The 20,921-nt window shown below is 32.1% G+C and overlaps 1 protein-coding gene across 1 annotated transcript in view; it reads right to left on the reverse strand.

Annotated features, from left to right (window-relative positions):
• Window positions 1-20,921, reverse strand: part of Ptprq (protein tyrosine phosphatase receptor type Q) — a 206,246-nt gene that overhangs the window by 122,536 nt on the left and 62,789 nt on the right. Inside the window, exons 18-25 of the mRNA XM_048808230.1 lie at window positions 17,619-17,779; window positions 16,347-16,492; window positions 11,298-11,466; window positions 9,520-9,810; window positions 8,994-9,269; window positions 8,325-8,476; window positions 5,263-5,404; window positions 2,973-3,242 (exon numbers count right to left, since the gene is read on the reverse strand). Of these exons, the coding sequence (XP_048664187.1) occupies window positions 2,973-3,242; window positions 5,263-5,404; window positions 8,325-8,476; window positions 8,994-9,269; window positions 9,520-9,810; window positions 11,298-11,466; window positions 16,347-16,492; window positions 17,619-17,779 (1,607 nt within the window). The remainder of the gene's footprint in view (window positions 1-2,972; window positions 3,243-5,262; window positions 5,405-8,324; window positions 8,477-8,993; window positions 9,270-9,519; window positions 9,811-11,297; window positions 11,467-16,346; window positions 16,493-17,618; window positions 17,780-20,921) is intronic.

Raw genomic sequence — 20,921 nt, forward strand, 5'->3', positions numbered from 1 at the left:
AATGTTTGGAAACAACATGAATATATTGTTAGAGCTTAACTAATCAGTGGATTAATCCATTTAATGGATTAATAATTTTTATAGATTACTAGGTGGTAACTACAGGTGGCATATAGAGTATGACTGGAGGAAGTAGGTCACTGGGGCATGCCCTTGGGGATTATATAATCATGAACCCAAAATAAAGTTTTCCTCCTCTAAGTTGCTCTTGTCAGGTATTTTGGTCACAGTGATGAAAAGCTGACTAACATAGCTACCGAGGATATCATTACAGGATGTAACAAGAGTCTAATACATAATGGTGACAGTCAAGATTGAAAAGAAGGGGTAGGCAGGCATGGCTGTGCATGACTGCAATCCCAGCAGACCTGTATTCCCAGCTATTTGTGACACTGAGGCAGGAGGATTGCAAATTTGAGACCAGCCTGAGCAACTTAGTGAGGCCATGCCTAAAAAATAAGGATTAAGAATGTATGTAGCTCTAAGGTAAAGCCCCTGGGTTTAATTACCAGAGAAGAAAGAAAGGAAGGAAGAAGGAAGAAAGGAAGGAAGGAAGGGAGGGAAGGAGGGAAGAAGGGAGGGAGGGAAGAGGAAAGGGAAGGGAAGGGAAAGGAAGAGAGGAAACTTAAGAGCCATAATAGGAATTGAACTGGTAAGATCTAACAATATGTAGAATAAATAAGGGAAAGAATCACATAAACAATGAGGCTTGGGATCCAACTTAGTATCAAGAATAAACACAGAAAAATGAGGAAAATGACATTTCATGTAACATATATTCCTTTTTAAATCCATGTAACATATATTCCTTTTTAAATCCTTTTTAAATGCTAACCCAGTTCCCAGCTAAATTTTTCCAACAATTTGTGTGCATGAGAAAGAGACAGAAATAGAGGATAAAATGTAAGAGAGAATAGAATAAATGGATGTAGTAATGTTGGAGACATGACATTGAAGTAAAAATGAACAGTTAGATCACTGAAAAGAGGCAGGTGAGGACATCCTGAGAGAACATATCTAGAGGGCATAATAAAGATAAGGGTGAATTTTGATGTGAAGGACACCATTAAGGTTATTAGTAAAAGAAATAATAATATCAGATATAAATGAGAGAATGCGTAGACTAGGTTTAGAATGAGAGCAAAACATTTTTAAGGAAAATGGGCAGAATTTCACCAAGAGACACACTGAAGATGGTGGAACAGCTGGGACAGTTATAAAGATTAATTCATTGCTGAACAAGGTAGAATAATTTCTGTTTTTTCCTAACAACATCCAGCAGCGATCAGATTGAGGAAAACAATCAGTGGGATCTTCTCCATTAGCAACCCTCCTGGAAGACAACTCACAAGGACATGGTTTGAGACCTAAGAAGCAGGAGATGGTGTCATTGACATGTAGACATTCCTGCCTGGAAAGGGAGAACATGAAAGTGGAAGGACAATTTCACTGGAAAGATGAGAAGGAAAGGATGCACACCTAGATATTGAAGCCAGAGAGGAGACAGGCCGTGTCCTATAACTCTGGATTTACAGTTTCAAGGGAAGAAACATGAGCAAAATTGGGGACACAGATTTCACAAGAGGGGACAGGTTGAAAGAGGTTTCTAACATAAAGGGACTGAGGTTTACAATAGAAAGGGACTGCACTGTATGTGCCAATTCCCACAATTCCTAATAGGGCTGACCTTCCAGGGAAGAGGTATTAGCAGGAAAGAATCAGGTTTTAATTTAGGTGAGCAAGCAAGAAATGGTAGAAAGTAGAAGGAAGAGGGAGATTATGATAGGAAGGAGCACCATAAAGGAGAATGAGTTTCTTCTAAACTAGAGCTTATGACCCATTCTGTATGCAAGTAGATGAATAAAGGCAAAATAAAATAGATAAAAGCAAGTCTGATCCTGCAGCCAGGGAAGCATCTAAAATTATTCTACATAAATATTTTTTTAGTGATGTAAATTATTTATTTCAATATATGTTCTTAAAAAAGCTTTCAAATGTTCAAAATGTTGTAAATCTCAGGCTTAAGATAATGGGTCTCAACTGGAATTATTAAATAGTAGTCATATGATTTTTGAAACCATAATTGCTTGAATTAATGTTTATGAAACACAATAGCTATAACATTATGTATAAAACATTTAATATAATTTCTCAAAGCATGAATTTTGAGCTGTAGTGATCACATAGGAAGGTAGAATATGCTTAAGGTTGTAGAATCTTCTCAATACAAAATTTCATATGTCTTTTAATGAGATAACTTGCTTTTTTACTAAATATACTTACAAGTATGGCACAGTAGAATAAACATAATTGCAATTAGTGATTTGCTTTTATAATAGAGCATCTTCTTTTCACAATTAGAGGAATATTCTCAGAAATGGATTAGTTTGTTACCTTAAGTATCTGCAGTTGTTTCTACCAGTGGATAAGCAAGCTGGTGGTAGGTAGGAGAAAATTGTCATTTAAAACTTTATTTAAAATTCCAACCAGGCCAAATTATAGTGAATATCCATTGGTCATAGATCTTCCCACTGAATTAAGATATAGTTTATGTATGCCAGTGAGTATAGTACACATGAGTTCTAGGATCAACTTTATTGTCAACCATATTAGCTCTGACCTGACACTGTACTTTAATTCTTCACCTTCTTTTTTTTCTACAAAAATAATTTTTTAAAAATATCCCAACTGAGAAGTCTGCAAGTTCATTCCTTCTTTTAAATTATAATAATTTACATTTACAGAAACATAATAAGACAGATTTTCTTTTTTTCCCCTCCATTCAGTCTCCCAGTGCTGTGGACAGGTTCACTGTGCTACACAGCTGGACTCAGGTAGCACAAGGGCTAGGGCCGCACCTGCTGCATTTTTAATATTTGTTCCATGTGGGTAGATAAAAGTGCTGCGGCAGTAAACAGCACTGACTAGTGCACAACCCCGTCCACCAGTGCTCGACAACTCCCATGAGATACCTGTTTCAGGTGGTGTGCTCACACTACAGGTGCTCTCACTGCCTTCCCCAGCCGATGTCGCAGCTCTTATTTTGAAGACGTATGAGGTGTTTGCAAGAAGCTTTACAAAAGTGTATGTGTGATTTTGGGGAGAAGCTTTTGCAGAATTCCTTTCCGCCATTATTATATAATGCGTAATTATTCCATTTGCTTTCTTGGGAGGATCCCATGTCACTAAAACTGACTGCCAGTTGCTTGCCATACACTGCAGATTCTGTACAACATCTGGAACTTAAGAGATAAACATATGTCCAAAGTTAAAATTAATACCTAGCATAAAACAGAGTAAATAATTTAATTATATGATGGTTAGATGAAATCATGTTTAGGAGTGCAAAAAGAATAAAAATTTGAAGGATCATCTTTTCAATGCTCAAAAAGCTCTTTAGATAGGCTGAATCAAATGCTATTGGCAGACTTTCTAAGCTATCTTGTTAATGCTTAAAATACTGAACCAGTCACTGAATATTTGCCAAGGTCCAAGAAGCAATTACATTCTCAGATTCTCAGAAGCAACTGAAGCCCAGGTAGTAGTTTTGATGCCTGTTTTCTTAATCAGAAAGGTATAATCTTACAGTATCTTATTATGCAAAATATAGATATAGGTTCCTCCATAATGGGACACATTCAGGTTTTACAGTACTGGAAAACCCATAATCATTATGGGACTTGGTTTTATACTGGGATTCTTCTTTGGAAGAATCTTGAGAACCTAATTCTTAAGCTTTTTAGAAATCATCGATGGAGAAATTTAAGCAGTCCCATGTTGTTGTGGGTTTCCCCCCCCTTAAAACCTCTCTGAATTTTCTTGAACTCAATTTCTCAATAGTCCACTATATCTAGTTGACCTATCTAGTTGACCTAGATGAGAAATAATACTCAAGTCTTCTAAAGTGACTGCATATTGGAGACCGGTTACTCCTCATGGAAATGTCCAACAGTGTACCCTAACAGTATTAATAGTATAACTTTTATCATTAGAGTAAAAAGAGAATGGTAGCAGGAAAATTAGTATATAGTTAACGTACAGATTGCAAACTATAAGTAGCAAAATAATATAACTTCTTGTCATTAGGTAATTTTCAAATAGTGATTTCAAGAATATTCAAGTAATCTGTGACTTGCCTATAATTCTTCCTGATGGCCTAAATTTATCTCTTATAAACCTTTCTTCCTCTGTAAGATAACGACATCAGTAAAGAAGAATAAAGTTAGGAATGTTTGAATGAAGAAAAGATCATTTCTAGGATGATTAAGGCCTCAGTTCACATGAAAAATCATAGAAAAGCTCAGAGGTCAGATTCAAATCTAGACACTGATTCAGAGCTTCCACTATGAATACTATTTATTTGATTAGTCTTATAGGAATGATATTTTTTTTAAAAAAAAGACTCAGGTGTTCATAAGTTAATGCAAAAATTATTAATTCATCAGTGAGAGGTCTCTGGTTTCAATTTAGAGATTCACTAAAAAGAAAAAGTGCATCCTGAGATGCTAAAAAGAAATGACTGGAACAAGAATTTGCACTCATTCAATTATCATTGACACAAGATAAAAGGGTGAGGAAGAAATGTCTTTAAATATAAGGCCCAGCTGGTAGAAATAAAAGTACACTTTTAAGCCACCATTAAGTAAGTCAAAAATAAAAACTGTTGAGTCCCCACACAAAGGCAAAATGCAGCACACACCGGCACCAGACCTGCAGTAGGTAAATTGCTGGTGAATTAGGCCAGAGAGGTATTTCATACTCCCTGAAATGTTACAATGATACTGTGGGAAAATAAAGGGCTTATGTAGTGACTCCTTCTTCTCAAATGTCACACTCAATCATTAAAGAAAATCATAGAGATGTTTCATAAAAATCAAAATCATCATAAAAACTTAGAACATAAAAACTTAAAAGTGACTGCTAGTAAATTTCTCCCCATCTTCCCAACTATTTCAGATAATCCTAAGAATTAAGTAATTTTCACAGATGTCCAGAATCTTACTTTGTTACAAAACTAGTCTTATTTCAAATTTCTCAGCTCCAAAGGGAAAACTATGTTTATATATATAGTTAACCTAGATGAGATACACACACACACACACACACACACATGATTTCACCAACAAAACTCAGTCTATCCTTAAAGCACTGAAATTCAATTTTCCTGTGAGTGAAATATTGAATAATGAAACTATTACATAAACTGAGAGAGGAGAAAAAACATGTTAATTATAAAAGAAAATATTTCAGCTTGTGTCTAACCTGATTCTTGGGTTGTGAAGTTTACGACATTACTAAATTGATTGCCATTTCCAACTTTCGTAAATGCAGATACACTGACAGAATAAGTGCTAACTGGTTCCAGTCCACCAAGTTTCGCTTCAGTTTGAAAACCTGAAATATTCTGAAAAAATGGGGGAAAAAAAAGATTCTTAGTCATAATGCGCCAACAAAAATTTGTTTGTAACTAGAAGAAATATTTTAATATAATACAGAAATCTTCTATATTTAACCTATGAGTTAATGAATATTTTAATTAAAATATAACAAATATCAACTTTTTTTTTTTTGGAACACAGGGTGTGCTCAGCTTAGGCCACAAAGATAAATCAGGCAGTACTCTCTTTGTCTTGAAAAACCCCACAATTGCCATTTTTTAAAAACTAAAATATTTTATTTCCATCTTGTTTCTCTGATTTTTACATGGAATTATATACTCATTATTTCCCTTAAATTTGCTAAAATCAGACTTTCAATTTTTAAATTCAATTTGTGCTCGATCAGCAACACTTGATTTTTCCTGAATTTATCTAAATTCCTTTTTAATACACACTAACATGCCTATATAATCTAATTCAATAATCAACTACTGTTTGTAAGGTACTGGGGATAAAGCAGTGAATAAATAAAATCCCTGTTTCCATGAGCTTAAACTAGGAATTGTCCCAGACACCTCTGAAATTTCTAATTTGACATAATTGTTTTAGAAAAATGAGGAAAAGAACAAAACAGTTATCATAGTTGACCAAAGAAGAATATGAATTATCATAGAAAAATTTACCACTCACTGTCAAATTTTCATTCAAACATAATGATCCTAACCAAAGAGAACCATTAAAATGAAACAATTATTATTACAGAGATAAGACAATCTCTTAGGTAGTAAAAGTTTAAGAATATTAAATTATATCTGTCAACATATAAAACATGTTGATTGTTTATTAAACCTTTCATTAGCAGAAATTCAACAAGAATATTAGGTTTTGATGCATTTACAATTATAATCACATTTTTAAATAATCTCTAGTGGCATACATTGGGGACTTACTGCATCACCTTATTTCCTCTTGTTTTTCATACTTACTACTTGCAAATCATATTGATAGATGACGTGGAGATTTTAAATACATGTAAGACATGGTCCCTGCCATCAAGGAATCTTTATATTACCAAAACAATCTACAAACAATTGCTGACTGAGAAGAAATTAAACATACAACAAGTGAATTCCAATTTTAATTAAAAGGGTGTGTACCCAGAAAAAAAAAAAAAACTGAACCCAACAGATAACAAAGCAAGGGTATGAGAGTAACTTTTGGGTAGTCACTTACTATCTCTGAGTAACCTAAGTTACCTATTGATCTTATTGAGGACCACTGAGATAGCAGTACCATTGGGAATGATTCTGAAAATTATTATTCCTCTACAAACCCACAGATAATTTAAAAGAAGAAAATAAATTATAGAAACTGATACTGTCAGGATACAGGGTAGATAAAAAAAGAAAGAAACACAATGGAGTGGAAGCTAGGTAGAGGAAGAAAAGCAGATGTAGTAAACTGAATGTTAAAAAAGGAAAGAATGGCATTAGAGTATTAACGCACATTTAAAGGAATTTTAAAGAAATTAATATTATGAAAACCAATGTAAGGGAAAATGTCTTCTATAAAGTAGTTTTCTTTGGGCATGAATTTTAAGTTAGCTGCACTTACAACTTAAAGAAACTGAGTTTTAGGAGGTTAGGCCGTTTCCCTAATGAACCCCAGTGAGTCTCAAAGGCAAGGTCTGAACCAGGTAACATGAGATCAAAGCCCTTGCTTTGCCACTCTGTTAAGGGTATCTCCTTTGGAGACTGCCATTCTAAGGAGATACGATCATACACATGCAGCCACACTTCAGTGCACATACACAATTATTCTAGGCATGTGAATACACAGAGAAAATTATTATTTTTCCCTTTTGATATTTCCCCATAACCTGTTAAGACAAAGGAAATTTTAAAAATAGGAAAATGTTGAGATTGAACCAGAGAATAGGTAATAGAAAGTAATAGGCTTCATATAATTAATACAATTTCACACTTCTGGGAAACAGATTCTATACCTACAGAGTCATGTAATTTAAATTCTCCCTAGCCTATCGGACTTTAAAATAGTATCTTGTTCTCCAGAAAGAAAGTCATTGTTATTGATGACAGACTTTAATCACGGCTTTTGATTTTCACTATTCACTTTATAAACAGCACATGCTATAAAAATGATTTACCATAGTAACAAATTATAATACATATAATATTGGACAAAATGTTTGCTGTATACTTTCTGCACTGCTATTGTTGTAATCAAGTAAGAATATTCCAGGACTTCATTCACCTTTGAAGAAAAATAAGAAAACTTTCTTAAATGCTAATTAATTATGACATATTTTGGCAATTAAATCCTAGCAATCATGCACATGTACTTCAGACTCTTTGTTAAATAGGTTCTTTGGGGAATTTTTACTGATCCTGGATCCTAAAACATAGAAAAAGGAAGGGATATTTAGAGTTATAGATGAATTTGCAATGAAAGTAAAAGAATAAGAATTTATCTTAGATCATTAAGTGTAGTATCATATGCTATCAGGAAAGATTATCAAAGGTGTAAATGCCTTTAGAAAAGTTAAAAAATTCATTTGGTATTTCTTTTCATAATATATATATATATATATATATATATATATATATATATATATTGCATTTCACAATAGATTTTAAATAAGCCAGAAAAAGATTACTATATACTTTCCAGCATTAGCATTAACAAAATGGTACAATTAGTTCTTAAACTGTAGATATCTAAAAGCTACAAATTTAAATATATTGCTCTGGGAAGTACACAGCTTAAATAAATGCTTTTTCACAAACATTTTTAAGTTTTAGGAAACAAAAAAAAATTTGAAAGGTTGCCATTGTTTAATTTAAAAACAGCCAATTTTCCACCTACATGTCCAAAATTCAATCTCAGAATTTTTGAAATAAACATATACTATTAGAATCAACCTACCTTATAAGATATAGTATCACTTTCATGTTCATGAATTTTAAGACTGTATATTTTAACAATACCGCCTGGAAGAGGACTGGGGCTCCATTTCAGCCATACAAAGTCTGAAGTGTAGTTGATTAAAGTCAAATTTTGAGGAGGTGCTAAAGGCACTGTAGGAAAATACATCACAAAACTTTTATTCATAACACTTGTAGCATTGAAATTGCATTGTGACTGTAGCTTCTTTTTTTTTAATATTTATTTTTTAGCATTTGGCAGACACAACATCTTTGTTTGTATGTGGTGCTGAGGATCGAACCCGGGCCCCACGCATGCCAGGCGAGCTCGATACCACTTGAGCCACATCCCCAGCCCCATGACTGTAGCTTCTTGAAGACACTAAATTAAGAAGGATTTAGAAAATGATCATATTTTTAATTTCAGAAACAAATACCATAAGTAATTATATTTTTGTTCTTGGAACATAATAGCTCCAAAGTAGCTTTAAACAGAACACATAATTCTGAAAATTGTATTAGGAAACAAAATTTGGCAAAGTAGATTAAAAATTGTAAGCCTGCTACAAATCAACAATCAGATATTCTTTCATTTTCCACTCTGTTCCTTAGATCAAGAGAAAGTACTGGAACAATGAAATCATTTGAAGGAATGTGGATTCCGGCTTACCTGACTCATCTGTGTAAAAGAAAAGAATACTGGGGGGACCGAGTCCTTTAACAGTTCTTGCAGCAGCAAAAAAACTATATAACGTAAATGGTGAAAGCTCTTCCAATATTATATAGTTATCAGAAGTAATAAAAAAATAATTTTCATTTGGTCCTTGTAAAATTAAGTCATAACTTATTATTGCACCATTTGGCTTTACTGGGGGATCCCATGATAGGAGAACTGAGGTAGAGGAAAGGTTTTTAAAAGTGTTGATTATTGGTGAAGTTTCTGGGACTATAAAAGAAAAAGAGAATAATAAATGAAACAAAAGCAAATTAGCATTTAAAAAAAACTTCAATTATAACTGGACTTAATTTTATTAGCAAATTTTAATTTTAAGAAGCTTAGAACATGTTTATTGAAAGGCTCATTACTTGAGAACAAACAGAATCTACATAGTTGTAAGAATAATGCTTCTTATAAAAATCAATATAAATGAAGAGAACAATAGTCTGATTAATAGGCAATAAAAGGTCTAGCCTACCATCTTCTTCAGTTTTGATGAGTAGCTGGGCAGTATAGATATCAGAGAATCCCTTTTCTGTTGATGGAGTGATTTCTAATATATAATCAGTGTATTTTTCCAGATTATCAAAATATATGCTGCTGTCATATGTAACTAGAGGTGGTTTCCCATGGCGAGGAGTCTGCTGTATATTCAGTGAAACATAGTAGAAGACTAGACCATTTGGGTGAGACGGTGGGACCCAGCTTACATTTATCGCAGTTGATGAGATAGACTGGTAAGTCAGGTTTCCAACAAGCCCTTCAGGTACTATGATAGGTAATGAGCAAAATATAAAATCATCAGTTACCCTATGCACAAACTGAGTACAATCATTAAAATGGCATCTATTACATGACAGTTCTTACATTATTATTTAAATGCAGATGTGGTCAAACATTGCCTATATAAAATACCCTTTAATAATCATTTGAGAATTATTCAAAATAAACACTGCCATAATTAATATATGAGTGAATTATTTTTATATAATATTTTCTTGACTTTTCTTTCCTGCAACATGGACTGTGTGTGTGAGAGAGAGAGAAAGAGTAATGTGTGTGCATTTATTTTCGAGTATTTAAATATTTTGGTAATCTGTATTGTCTAAATAATACTTAGCTTTTTTCTTCTAAAGATTATCCTATTGAACATATGAGGAAACATACTCAGTAATAAGTGACTTGCTCAAGGTTATACTAAGGTTTTCTGATTTCAACTTATAAAAGTTCTAGTTCTCAGATATCAGCTATATTCTGAGACTCAACTTTATTAATGTAAATTTGAAATCCCACTTGGAGCATTGTACAGTAAATGCTTATTATTTATGGTGCTATAATTATACTTGTTAAAATATTATACATTCCAAAAATCTTGGGAGAGATCTGCATTTAAAGAATGCTTGAAATGATATTGACCACATATTATACTAAAGACTTCTTAAATTTACATTTCCACATATTTATTGTATTTTGTTGATCAACTTGTCAACTATTCAAAAAAGATTTTTTCCAACAAGGTAAGCATTCATTTCTCATGCTTATAGTGTCTGTCAACTTATGACTTCCAAATAATACATATGGAATTTTACTGTCATCAGAAACATAGGTGAATACCATTTATCAATAGGAGATTAATCTTTAAAAATAAACAAATAGCCAACAGAAACAACCACAAGGGAAATAGGAAATGATCCACTTATTATATTGTCACAACTGAAACCTAAAAAAAAAATTAAGAGCTTCAATCATTTTAGTTTTCTGAATACTCAGTACAAACAGGATTCTGCAGAAACTGCAAATAAGAAATTTCTATTTTGTTAAAAAATAAAGGCTATTCGGAGTGTATTAGTCACAAAAACAATAAAAGAAAAGTGCTGCATAAAGTCCTATGTGGATTCAAAGTCTGGAAAGGAAGCAAGTTGCTGGAGATTAAAAAAAGTCATTCCTAAAGCAGATGGACAAATATATTAACGATTAGAAAATTCATCCATGGGTACAGAAGCATTTTTCATTTCTATAACGGCAGGCTGTGACACATTTTGAAGCAATAAAAGCAAAAACTAATGAATGGATGGTAGCAGTTTTCATGAAATGAAGGGGCTATTATTTTTATAGTAGTTTTCTTATATTAAATGAATTTTCAAATTCTTATAATGAATAAATATGCCTAAAAAGATTTTATTACCAATTCGTGAAATAATCACAAAGTTTTAAAGTAACTTAATTGATATTAATAAATGTTTTTTAGTTACGTACTGTCTTGATCTGTGTATACTTGAATTATGTCACTGCTTTTATTCCCATTTCCAACTGAAGTACTTGCTGTTAACCAAAATGTATAGTAGCTGAATATTGCCAGTTTATCTATTATTGCAGAAACGGTCATATTGTCAAACTCATTGGTTACTTCATAGAGTGTAAAATTCTGAAAAATAAATATATTGTTTTAAAGGTTCAGAATATGTTTTTGATGTACTTGAATGTTTTAAAATAATTATTATCCATTAATTGATTCTCTCTTACTTTAATATATTAAGTTTTAGGAAAATCAATATAGATTATTTTCATTGCAATAATTAAGCTGGAAATATGTTTGCTTTAAAAGAGGAATAGATGCCAATCACAAAAATACAAAACAAAGGTTCTCTCTTATAAGTGGATGCTGATCCATAATGGGGGACATGGGAAAAATTGATGAGCTTTGATGGGGCAAAGGGGAGGGAGAGGTGGGAAGGAGGTATGGAGATAAAAAAGATGGTGGAATGATATGGACATCATTCCTCTAGATACATGTATGACTGCACATATGTTGCAACGCTACATCGTATACAACCAGAGAAATGAAAAGTTGTGCTGCAATTGTGTACAATGACTCAAAATTCATTCTGCTGTCATATATACCTAATTAAAATAAATTATTTAATTAAAAAAGAGGAATAGATGGTAGAAATTTTTCTTCTTTTTTTGATTTGGTTTTTTGATTTTTATTTATTTATATATGACAGCGGAGTGCATTACAATTCTTATTATACATATACAGCACAATTTTTCATATCTTTGGTTGTATGCACAGTATATTCACACCAATTCGTGTCTTCATACATGTACTTTGGATAATAATGATCATCATATTCCACCATGATTAATAACCCCATGCCCCCTGCCTTCCCCTCCAACCCCTCTGACCTATCTAGAGTTTATATATTCCTCCCATGCTCCCTCTCTCCATCTCACTATGAATCAGCCTCCTTATATCAAAGAAAACATTTGGCATTTGGTTTTTTGAGACTGGCTAACTTCACTTAGCATTATCTTCTCTAACCCCATCCATGTACCTGCAAATGCCATGATTTTATTCTCTTTTATTGCTGAGTAATATTCCATTGTGCATATATGCAACATTTTTTTAATCCATTCATTTATTGAAGGGCATCTAAGTTGGTTCCACAGTTTAACTATTATGAATTGTGCTGCTATAAACATTGATATAGTATGTAGTATGCTGTTTTTAAGTCCTTTGGGAAATTTTTCTTTAAAAAATAAATATACCAAATAAACTTTAAAGCTTATATTGGTAATGAAAGTGAAAACGCTGTAACTGTGCTGATCAGTGGTTTTCCTTGTGAAACACTTAAGTACTTTTCAAAGTATTCACTGTTTTTAAACAAGTTTGGAAATATAAATTTTTAAATTTTTTCCTCTCATTAATTATAGAGGAATTATGAAAGTGTTTACCTCTTTCTATAAACTCAAATATTTATTATTATTCATCTTTAGTGAGCCCTCTTTGTTCTATACTTTTGGAGAGCAAAGGGAAATCAAATGTACTCTCTAATGTACAGAATGACATATTTAAGTTCTTATTCCTAATAGTTATATTTATCCCAAAGATTTTTTTTAATATTTAAGGAATTCTTGCAATTGTTTTCCTTCTGGTGAAAAATTAAAAATAAATCACATAATCAAACAAAATGAATTCTAAAGTAAAGGAAAATAGATTTTTAAAAGCACATCACAAATGAGTATGAATAATTTTATAATAATGTATTTATACTAAGTAATCTGAATCATCCCAACCCACATGGAAAGCTTTGAGTCTTATAGACCTTACATTCAAGTTCTTGCAGGGAAGCCCTCAATAGATTATCTACTTCTCTTCCCACAACTGTAAAAAGCAAATAATCATCTCCACTTACAGAGAGCTTTGAGGATTAGATTACAATGAGGCACATAAAGCAATTAATACCATATTTGGCACACAGAAAAAACAATAATGGCAATTAGTTTTGTTAAAATAACTAACAATTTATAATCAATTTGACTAAATGTATAGACAAGATGGTTCTGAATTTTATCCAGAAATTACATTCAATAAAATTTTGTGGTTCTTTTCCTAGTTTGAGGGAAGAAAAGAGGGAATGAAATAAAGATTTACTTCAATTTTTTGGTTAGTTATTTTGGAACAGCCATATTAAAGTCATATAACAACACACAAAATAAGATGTATAAACTTTAATGCCTTCCAATATATTTATTTTATATATGAAATAACTGGCTAATATAAAGTATCACTTAAAATATTAATTACTTAAAACTTCTTGTTTTAAAACTTTTTATTTTTGTTTGCTATTTGTTATTCTAATTACCTATAACATTGATGACTTGAGTAATAAATAATTTTGAATCAACCAGAAGTCCTGTTGGGTGGTGTGACTCAGCATGCATAGACATATAATAAATTTATTAAATGAGATCAATTATCCAGATTATTATTTAATTCATCTATTTACTTTTGTCCCCAAAATGTATTTTGGTCCTAATTACCTTAATTAAGGATTATTCCTTGGTTTATGTAAATACAGTCAGAAAGTATTTAGTAAAAGCTTTCAAATTTGATTAATTAATCAACCAAAATTCACTTAGTGCTTTTTATATAAGGAATTTTGCCAGGCACACTGAAAAGACATGACATAAATTGGTAGTAATTAAAATGGACGAGAGTTAATAATCTATACAAAACAGTGCGTGACAAATAAAGAAAGAACAAGATGGACTGCCAAGTAGTGGTAGAGAGATTAAGTTCCCCAAGATAATAAGAAGGAAAGATCACTCCAAACTCAAGTGTTCCAAAATTATAACTAAGTACTGAAAATGTTTGTCAATTATAATAATTTTATATTCTTTCTATTAAAATGTTTATTGAGCATTAAAGCTATGTATGCGTCACTTTGTTCCAGGAAACATGAGGGAAAGGAAAGATAATGTCACATGTTCTTTTCTTCAAAGTATTGCTATAATGTAAGGGAACTAAGAAAAGTAGCAGATACCTGCAATAGGAGTTAATATGACTTACTCAGCATGAGGTATTCTACAAATTCTGTGGGGAGGGGAAAGAAGAGAAGAAAGAACAAGGAAAAAGCTATAAACCTATTCAGCTATACAATTCTTGCTATGAGGAGTTCTTCTACAAACCCCAAATAGAAAATCAGGTAGCAAAGATGTTGATGCTATTTTTAACAATAACCTTAGGAATACTTTAAAGCAGGAATGAACTTGAAGCAATATGAGACTATACTTCTCAAGCGCTTTAACATCATTAGCCTGTGCCCTTTTGCAGCTGTCACACTTAAAAGCATTCTTAAGATTACTTAAAAGATAACATGTTCTAAGACAAATGAATTGCAAATGGGATCATATTATATACCAAGTTTGAATATATAGGTTTAGAAAAGGATGTTGAAACCCATAGTTAGATGTTTATACTTGATTATTTAGATGTGGACAAAGAGAATCAAATACAATCATGTTTAAACTATAAGCAAATTTTAAGAGACAAACATGGCTAAGATGTAGAACTACAGAAACCATTTTGCAATGCTTGTTAAACGTATGAAAGAAGAAAAATTGCAATTTGAATACCTTTTATGATATAATGAATATTGTTAAAATTGTATACAATACTGTGGTGAAAAACTGCCTCACTAATCTCCATTTTTTCTTTCATGAACAGAGCAGAACAAAAAGGAATGATAAAAACTACTTGATGTAAAACAGAGAATAAAACTGGACCCTTCCTTTTCTTTCTGCTCTTAAGGAATTTGTTTTTAAAATTTGTACAATTAAATCTATTTCTATATCTACATGTCTTTCAAAAGTAGTTTTCATTTTGGCATGAAGTTTTAAGTAGTTGTACTCGTACAACCCCAGTTTAGAGGGCAGATTGCAAACACTGAACCAGCCTCTGGACTCATTTTTTCTCTCTTCTGGACTAGTCCTGAGATGGCTTGCAAAGTTCTGCCCTTACCTATTCATCAGCCTGAAATGCATCACAGTGGCACTAAAGCAAGCCTTGCCTAATCCCAGAGGTTGTCACTCACAAGCACTGACTCTAGGACTAATCTTGGATTGTCAGGCACAAACAGGATTAGACAACTCAGAATTACAAAGTTCTATCTCTACTCTCCTGTTGCTTAAAAAGATAACAAAGACTTGCCACAATCACAATCAACACGCAGTCAATAATTTCTTAGTAAAGTAAATATTCTATAAATGGCAGTATTTCTTCTATTTTCAAAATTATCTTCTAACTCTTCCCACCTTTGATTCAATCACAACAACTCCAATTTTGTCCTTTACAGAGTTCTGTGAAAAATTAATCTGGATAAATACTCTAATTCTGTGAAAAAAAAAATTGAAAATATTTTTCTAAATTAAATGAATGTGGGCTACCATGACTATCATCATATACATCCCATAAAGTGCCCACTACAAACAGTGCAAGCCTAGAACCTTAACACCACAAATTTAAAATAATCACATTCCTAGGATCTTCATCATATCTGATTTTAAGCAATAATAATATTATAATAACTATAACATCTTGACCATAATCAAAAAATTTTTAAATGAAGAAAAACACAAACATATACAAACCCTAAAACTATTCATATTGTAAACAAACAAAGTGAAAATGTGTTTTTAGCTATAGAAATAATAGAATAAATAAAAACCATTAACACTAAGAATAGTTCTTGGAGGAAGTATAATTGAGGGCCATCTATACATATAGAATTTTAAATAGGTGGCATCTTCATTGTTATTTAAATACACTTAAAACTGATATAGACATGGAGGGGTGTTGAAATGCATCTAATACATTCTCCACCACATTTTTCCATTGGTGGGAGTTTTATAAAATATGTCTGTGCACAATTATGTATGTAAAATAAGTAAATTTCTTTACCACGGCAAGTCTTCATTAACTACATAACTAAAGAATGTAATAAGAGAAAATTCAGTTCTTACCTGAATAAAAGTACCTGAAGTATTTCTATAATAAACAGAATAATATTGTATAATCCCATTAGGCTTTGAAGGAGGTGTCCAAAAGAGAATTATTGATGAAGAACTGAGATTTACATAATGAACATCTCTGGGAGGATCACTGGGTGCTGTAAAACAAATAATTGAACAACAACAACCACAAAAACCCTGTACTTGTGGCCTCCAGTAGTGTCTGAAATACCTGAATTTTCCTACACTTTTAAGCTAAAGAAATGAGAATTATTTTTTTAAAACAACTTAATATATTACCTATTTAGATGTCAGAAGTGAAATCCATAAGACTCCCTGACTCATCCTACCACATTAAGACTCATTGGGACAGTCTACCATACCAATATTCAAGTGGAGGACAGATGGATTTCATACTATACTACCCTGGGGGCCAGGAGCCATGTAATGCCTATAATGTCAGCAGCTCAGGAGGCTGAGACAGGAGGATCACAAATTCAAAGCCAGCCTTAGCAAAAAGCGAGGCATTAAGCAGCTCAGTGAGGATACTCTGTCTCTAAATAAAAAATACAAAATAGGGCTGGGGATGGTACTCAGTGGTTGAGTGCCTTCAGTTCAATCCCCAGAATCTGCCCCCCGCCAAAAAAAAAAAAAAGTTCCCTGGCTCTAAATCTTGCTGACTACTCTAGATTTTAAAGCAACATAATAACAAGTTTCCAATAGAAAAAACATAAAATAAAATACCTATCTAGTTTAGAATTGTGAAATTGAATAATAAAGGTCAGAGGTAGAGAGCTGACTTCATGCATTTTATTTTCTTCCATTTAACAATCACAAATAATAAACAAATGTTTATTATGTGTCATGTAAGTGTTGTGTTGAGTGCACTCACAAACATAAATTTATTTAATCCTCATAAGGACCATATGAGTAGATATGATATTGCTTCTACATTATAGATGGGAAATTAAGGCAAAGATTGATTAACTAGCTTTCCAACATCACACAATTAGGAAGTAGATGCAATTTTGAAAATGGATATTAGAACTGAAGATGGGCCTCAGTGGTACAGTGTTTTTCTAGAAAGCAAGGCCCTGGATTCCATCCTAGGGTCCACAAAAGAAAAAGAGAGAGAGGGAGAGTAAAAGAAGAAAGAGGAAGAAGAAAAGTAGGAAAAGATGATGATGGTGACAATAATATGCATTTATCACTCAAATATTTTGATACTGAATGCTTTTCTAAGCACAATATTCTTTAAGTTGGCTTCTATTCATAAGAACTCACCTCCCTCTGGTGTTCGAAAGTTAATGATATTGCTTCTTGTTTTTCCATCACCAAATCTAGTGCTAGCTGTTACATAGGCACTATATTCAACATTATAGTCCAGATCTGAAAACTCTAATGACGTTCCAGTTACATTAATGGTTTTTAATGATGATATATCCCTGAGAGAGAAAAAAGAATATTATCTGCATAATTGGCTTTTAAATTAAAAATTTCCATCTACTTTTTAAGCACAAGTATTTCAAACGTAAGTAGCATTTATGTATAGAAATGTATTAATCTAACTTAATAGGATAACGATTTCACTTATCCTAAGATACTAAAAATAGTGAATTTCAGAATACTTTAGTGAATTAACTTCATTTGCTTTCAAGTACATTTAGTAATTCAATCAAGTGTTAATAACATGTTCATAATTACAGTTTGGGCCAACTTTAATGGGTCTCTAGGAATACTGTGTATTCAAAGTAATTACAGCATTCCCTTTCATACTAATGGTTTAATTGTTCAAATATTTATTCTTTTTAAATGTCGGCAAAATCTTACTTACACAACTGATTGTCAAACAAAGCCATCTTTCATATATTGTATAAAAATGGCATTAACTTCAATCAAAAAATTGTAAATACAGTTTAGTAGTATCTAAAATAGCAAGTCTATGGGCTCTCCTTTACTTATTTAATAGAAATGATATTGAAAACAACATATGTATATCATACAGGAAAGAATAAAACAGTTCACATCTCTGACTCAATCAAAATCTTATAGGTATTTAAAAATGGCATGCCAGAAAAGAAAATAAGTCAAATCAATATGAACGCAAAACTCTCCAAGTAAGTACCAAAAAGTCCCCCAAAAGAATGAAGTGCTGCAAGTTATTTAGCACTACAACTAGTTTATTTTAGTCACATTCGCTCAGTTTCTAGAGTTTTGAATTGAACACAGATTACTATCTAAAAACAAGGAATGAACGTGTATATAGTTGTGCTAAAAATGTGCATCTAAAAAAGAAATACACATTTTAGAACAATAAAATATTATAGAATTTCAACAAGGGAATATTATCAATATCACAGAAAAAGAATGTCTCATATAATGTCATATTTTTCTTTTCTGGAAACACAAGGCACCCAAAAAGTAACTGGATATCCCTTCTAAACAGAAACACTCTTTCTTTACTCCTTAAATATCTAAATATGGAAATCCTTAAGAGGAATAATAGATTTTACATGAAATAAGGGTAACCACCAAGAGATAACACTTCAACCATGGTTTTACTATTGCAGACTTGCCAATTTACTCCAAATACAAGTATTGTTATCTGTAAAATAGATAGCTTAGCATGGTGAGAAAAATCTTGGATTCAGAATCTACAACTGGAGACAGGTGGGATTAGCCAGGCCATTCAGCAATTTGAAACAGTTTCATTAGACACTCTCTTCCAAAAGCAGTAGAGAGAGCTTTCTTTGACTTCATTGAGATCACAGAAGAGGAGCTTTTAAAATTCTTAATGCTGTAGCTGTTAGTTTCAGAAAAAGATGCCTTGTCATGGAAACTTGACCCAATTCTGCACTGCTGTTGTTCATAGGTCACAGTCATCAGAATACTGCAGAAGAGCTAATCCAATTCAGATCTTTAAAGCTATGGTATTAGCTAAAGTAATCTAATTGCCTTATGTCTATTTTGAAAATTACTCTTCAAGCATATTTTACAATGCACCTTACCTCAGTATCTTCTTGCCCTGATTCTTCACAGCAAAATATTACAGATAAATATCTGGCTACCATAAAAAAAAATTTTGTTCCGTAGATAAAGCAGAATAAAAAAAATTGCTTAGAAAATGCACATTAAAATAAACTTTTCTCAAGTATTTAGATATTATAGTAACAAGAAGATAGTCTCAATAAATTTTCCTTATAAGAAACTCAATAATTTATTTCAGTAGACATAAATCGATATACTTTATACATCTATTCTGGTTTGCCATAAGAGATAAGATAGTCCTAGCAAAAAGTTTTCAGATACTAATGCCTTATAAGTTTGGATTTTTTTTTTAAATTTTAGAATTGTGATTGATATTCTAATAAATGAGATAGAAGAAGATCTGAGCATAAATAAACTTTCAATGAAATAGTTCAGAATATATCTTTGGCTTGCATGAAATGTTCTGTCATAAAACTGAGAACTAAGGGGAAGGGAAAAGAAGAGACAAGTGAACTGTCACTGAGGCTCCCTCTCCATCTTCCTTGTTCTGAGTATCTGTTGCCCCAATGGTGGTGACACAGAAACCTGTAGTCTAAGGCATGAGATCTCCACTCTCTAAGGAGCCAACTAGGGAACAGTTCAACAGCAGAGAGGGTTCACTCCCTCCCACACATAAGAAACCCAGCTGAGACACTGCTGTGTTGAGCTGTACTCTTGGGATTAGCTGGTTAGTTTTAAAATCTGTTTTGTTCTTAATTGACTTAAAATATTAGAAAAGAACTTTCATATGTTCCATCATCATGCTTTATTTTCATATATAAAAATGTATGTTCTGAACCTTGATTTTCTTTCTCTTATGTTAATAAGAAATCCAAATCATTATGTTTTTATAACTACAAAATTTGGGGGTATTATAGTTTTCCAGTCTTTCTTCTAAGAATTAAATTTTAGGGGGTTTCTCTTATTTATTTACTTAGCTATTACTAACAATGCTGCAGTAGGCATCCCTCAATAAATACTTTTCACAATAGTAACTTCATTTCTGCTTGTTAGGTTGTGTGATTTTTAAGTCATATGGACTGATACATCCTTTATTTTAATGATTATTGCTCCAAAATGATCATCATTCCAAACTTTAAATTATTATTTAGAGTCACACCAATAACATATGAGAATACATATTTTGGCAAATTCTTCATAATTTCTGCAGATCTAATTGACAAAAATTTTAGTTTGCACATCCCTGACTATGAGTCAAATGAAATGTCTTCTTATATGTCTATTGATAATTTGTGGTTCCATTTTAAAAATATCTATTCAAACATTCTCTTTGCTGTCTTCTATTGAAGTCTTTTAAAAGGAGAAGAGTATATGTCCGAATTAGGGAGGACCAATCTTTAGCCAGTGCTAAACATAGATGACTTCTCTGCTCCCTGTGAACTTAGAGATGATATTGTGAATTCTATATTCAATAAAACTTATTTAAATCTACTTTGTGCCTGGCAAAAGTAGCAAAAGCAAGAGAGAGAGAGATAGAGATAGAGAGAGAGAGAGAGAGAGAGAGAGAGAGAGAAAACAATAATCAAAGAAATTATGAAG

This window comes from Marmota marmota, unplaced genomic scaffold, assembly GCF_001458135.2.
Source record: "Marmota marmota marmota unplaced genomic scaffold, marMar, whole genome shotgun sequence".
In the NCBI taxonomy this organism is placed as follows: domain Eukaryota; kingdom Metazoa; phylum Chordata; class Mammalia; order Rodentia; family Sciuridae; genus Marmota; species Marmota marmota.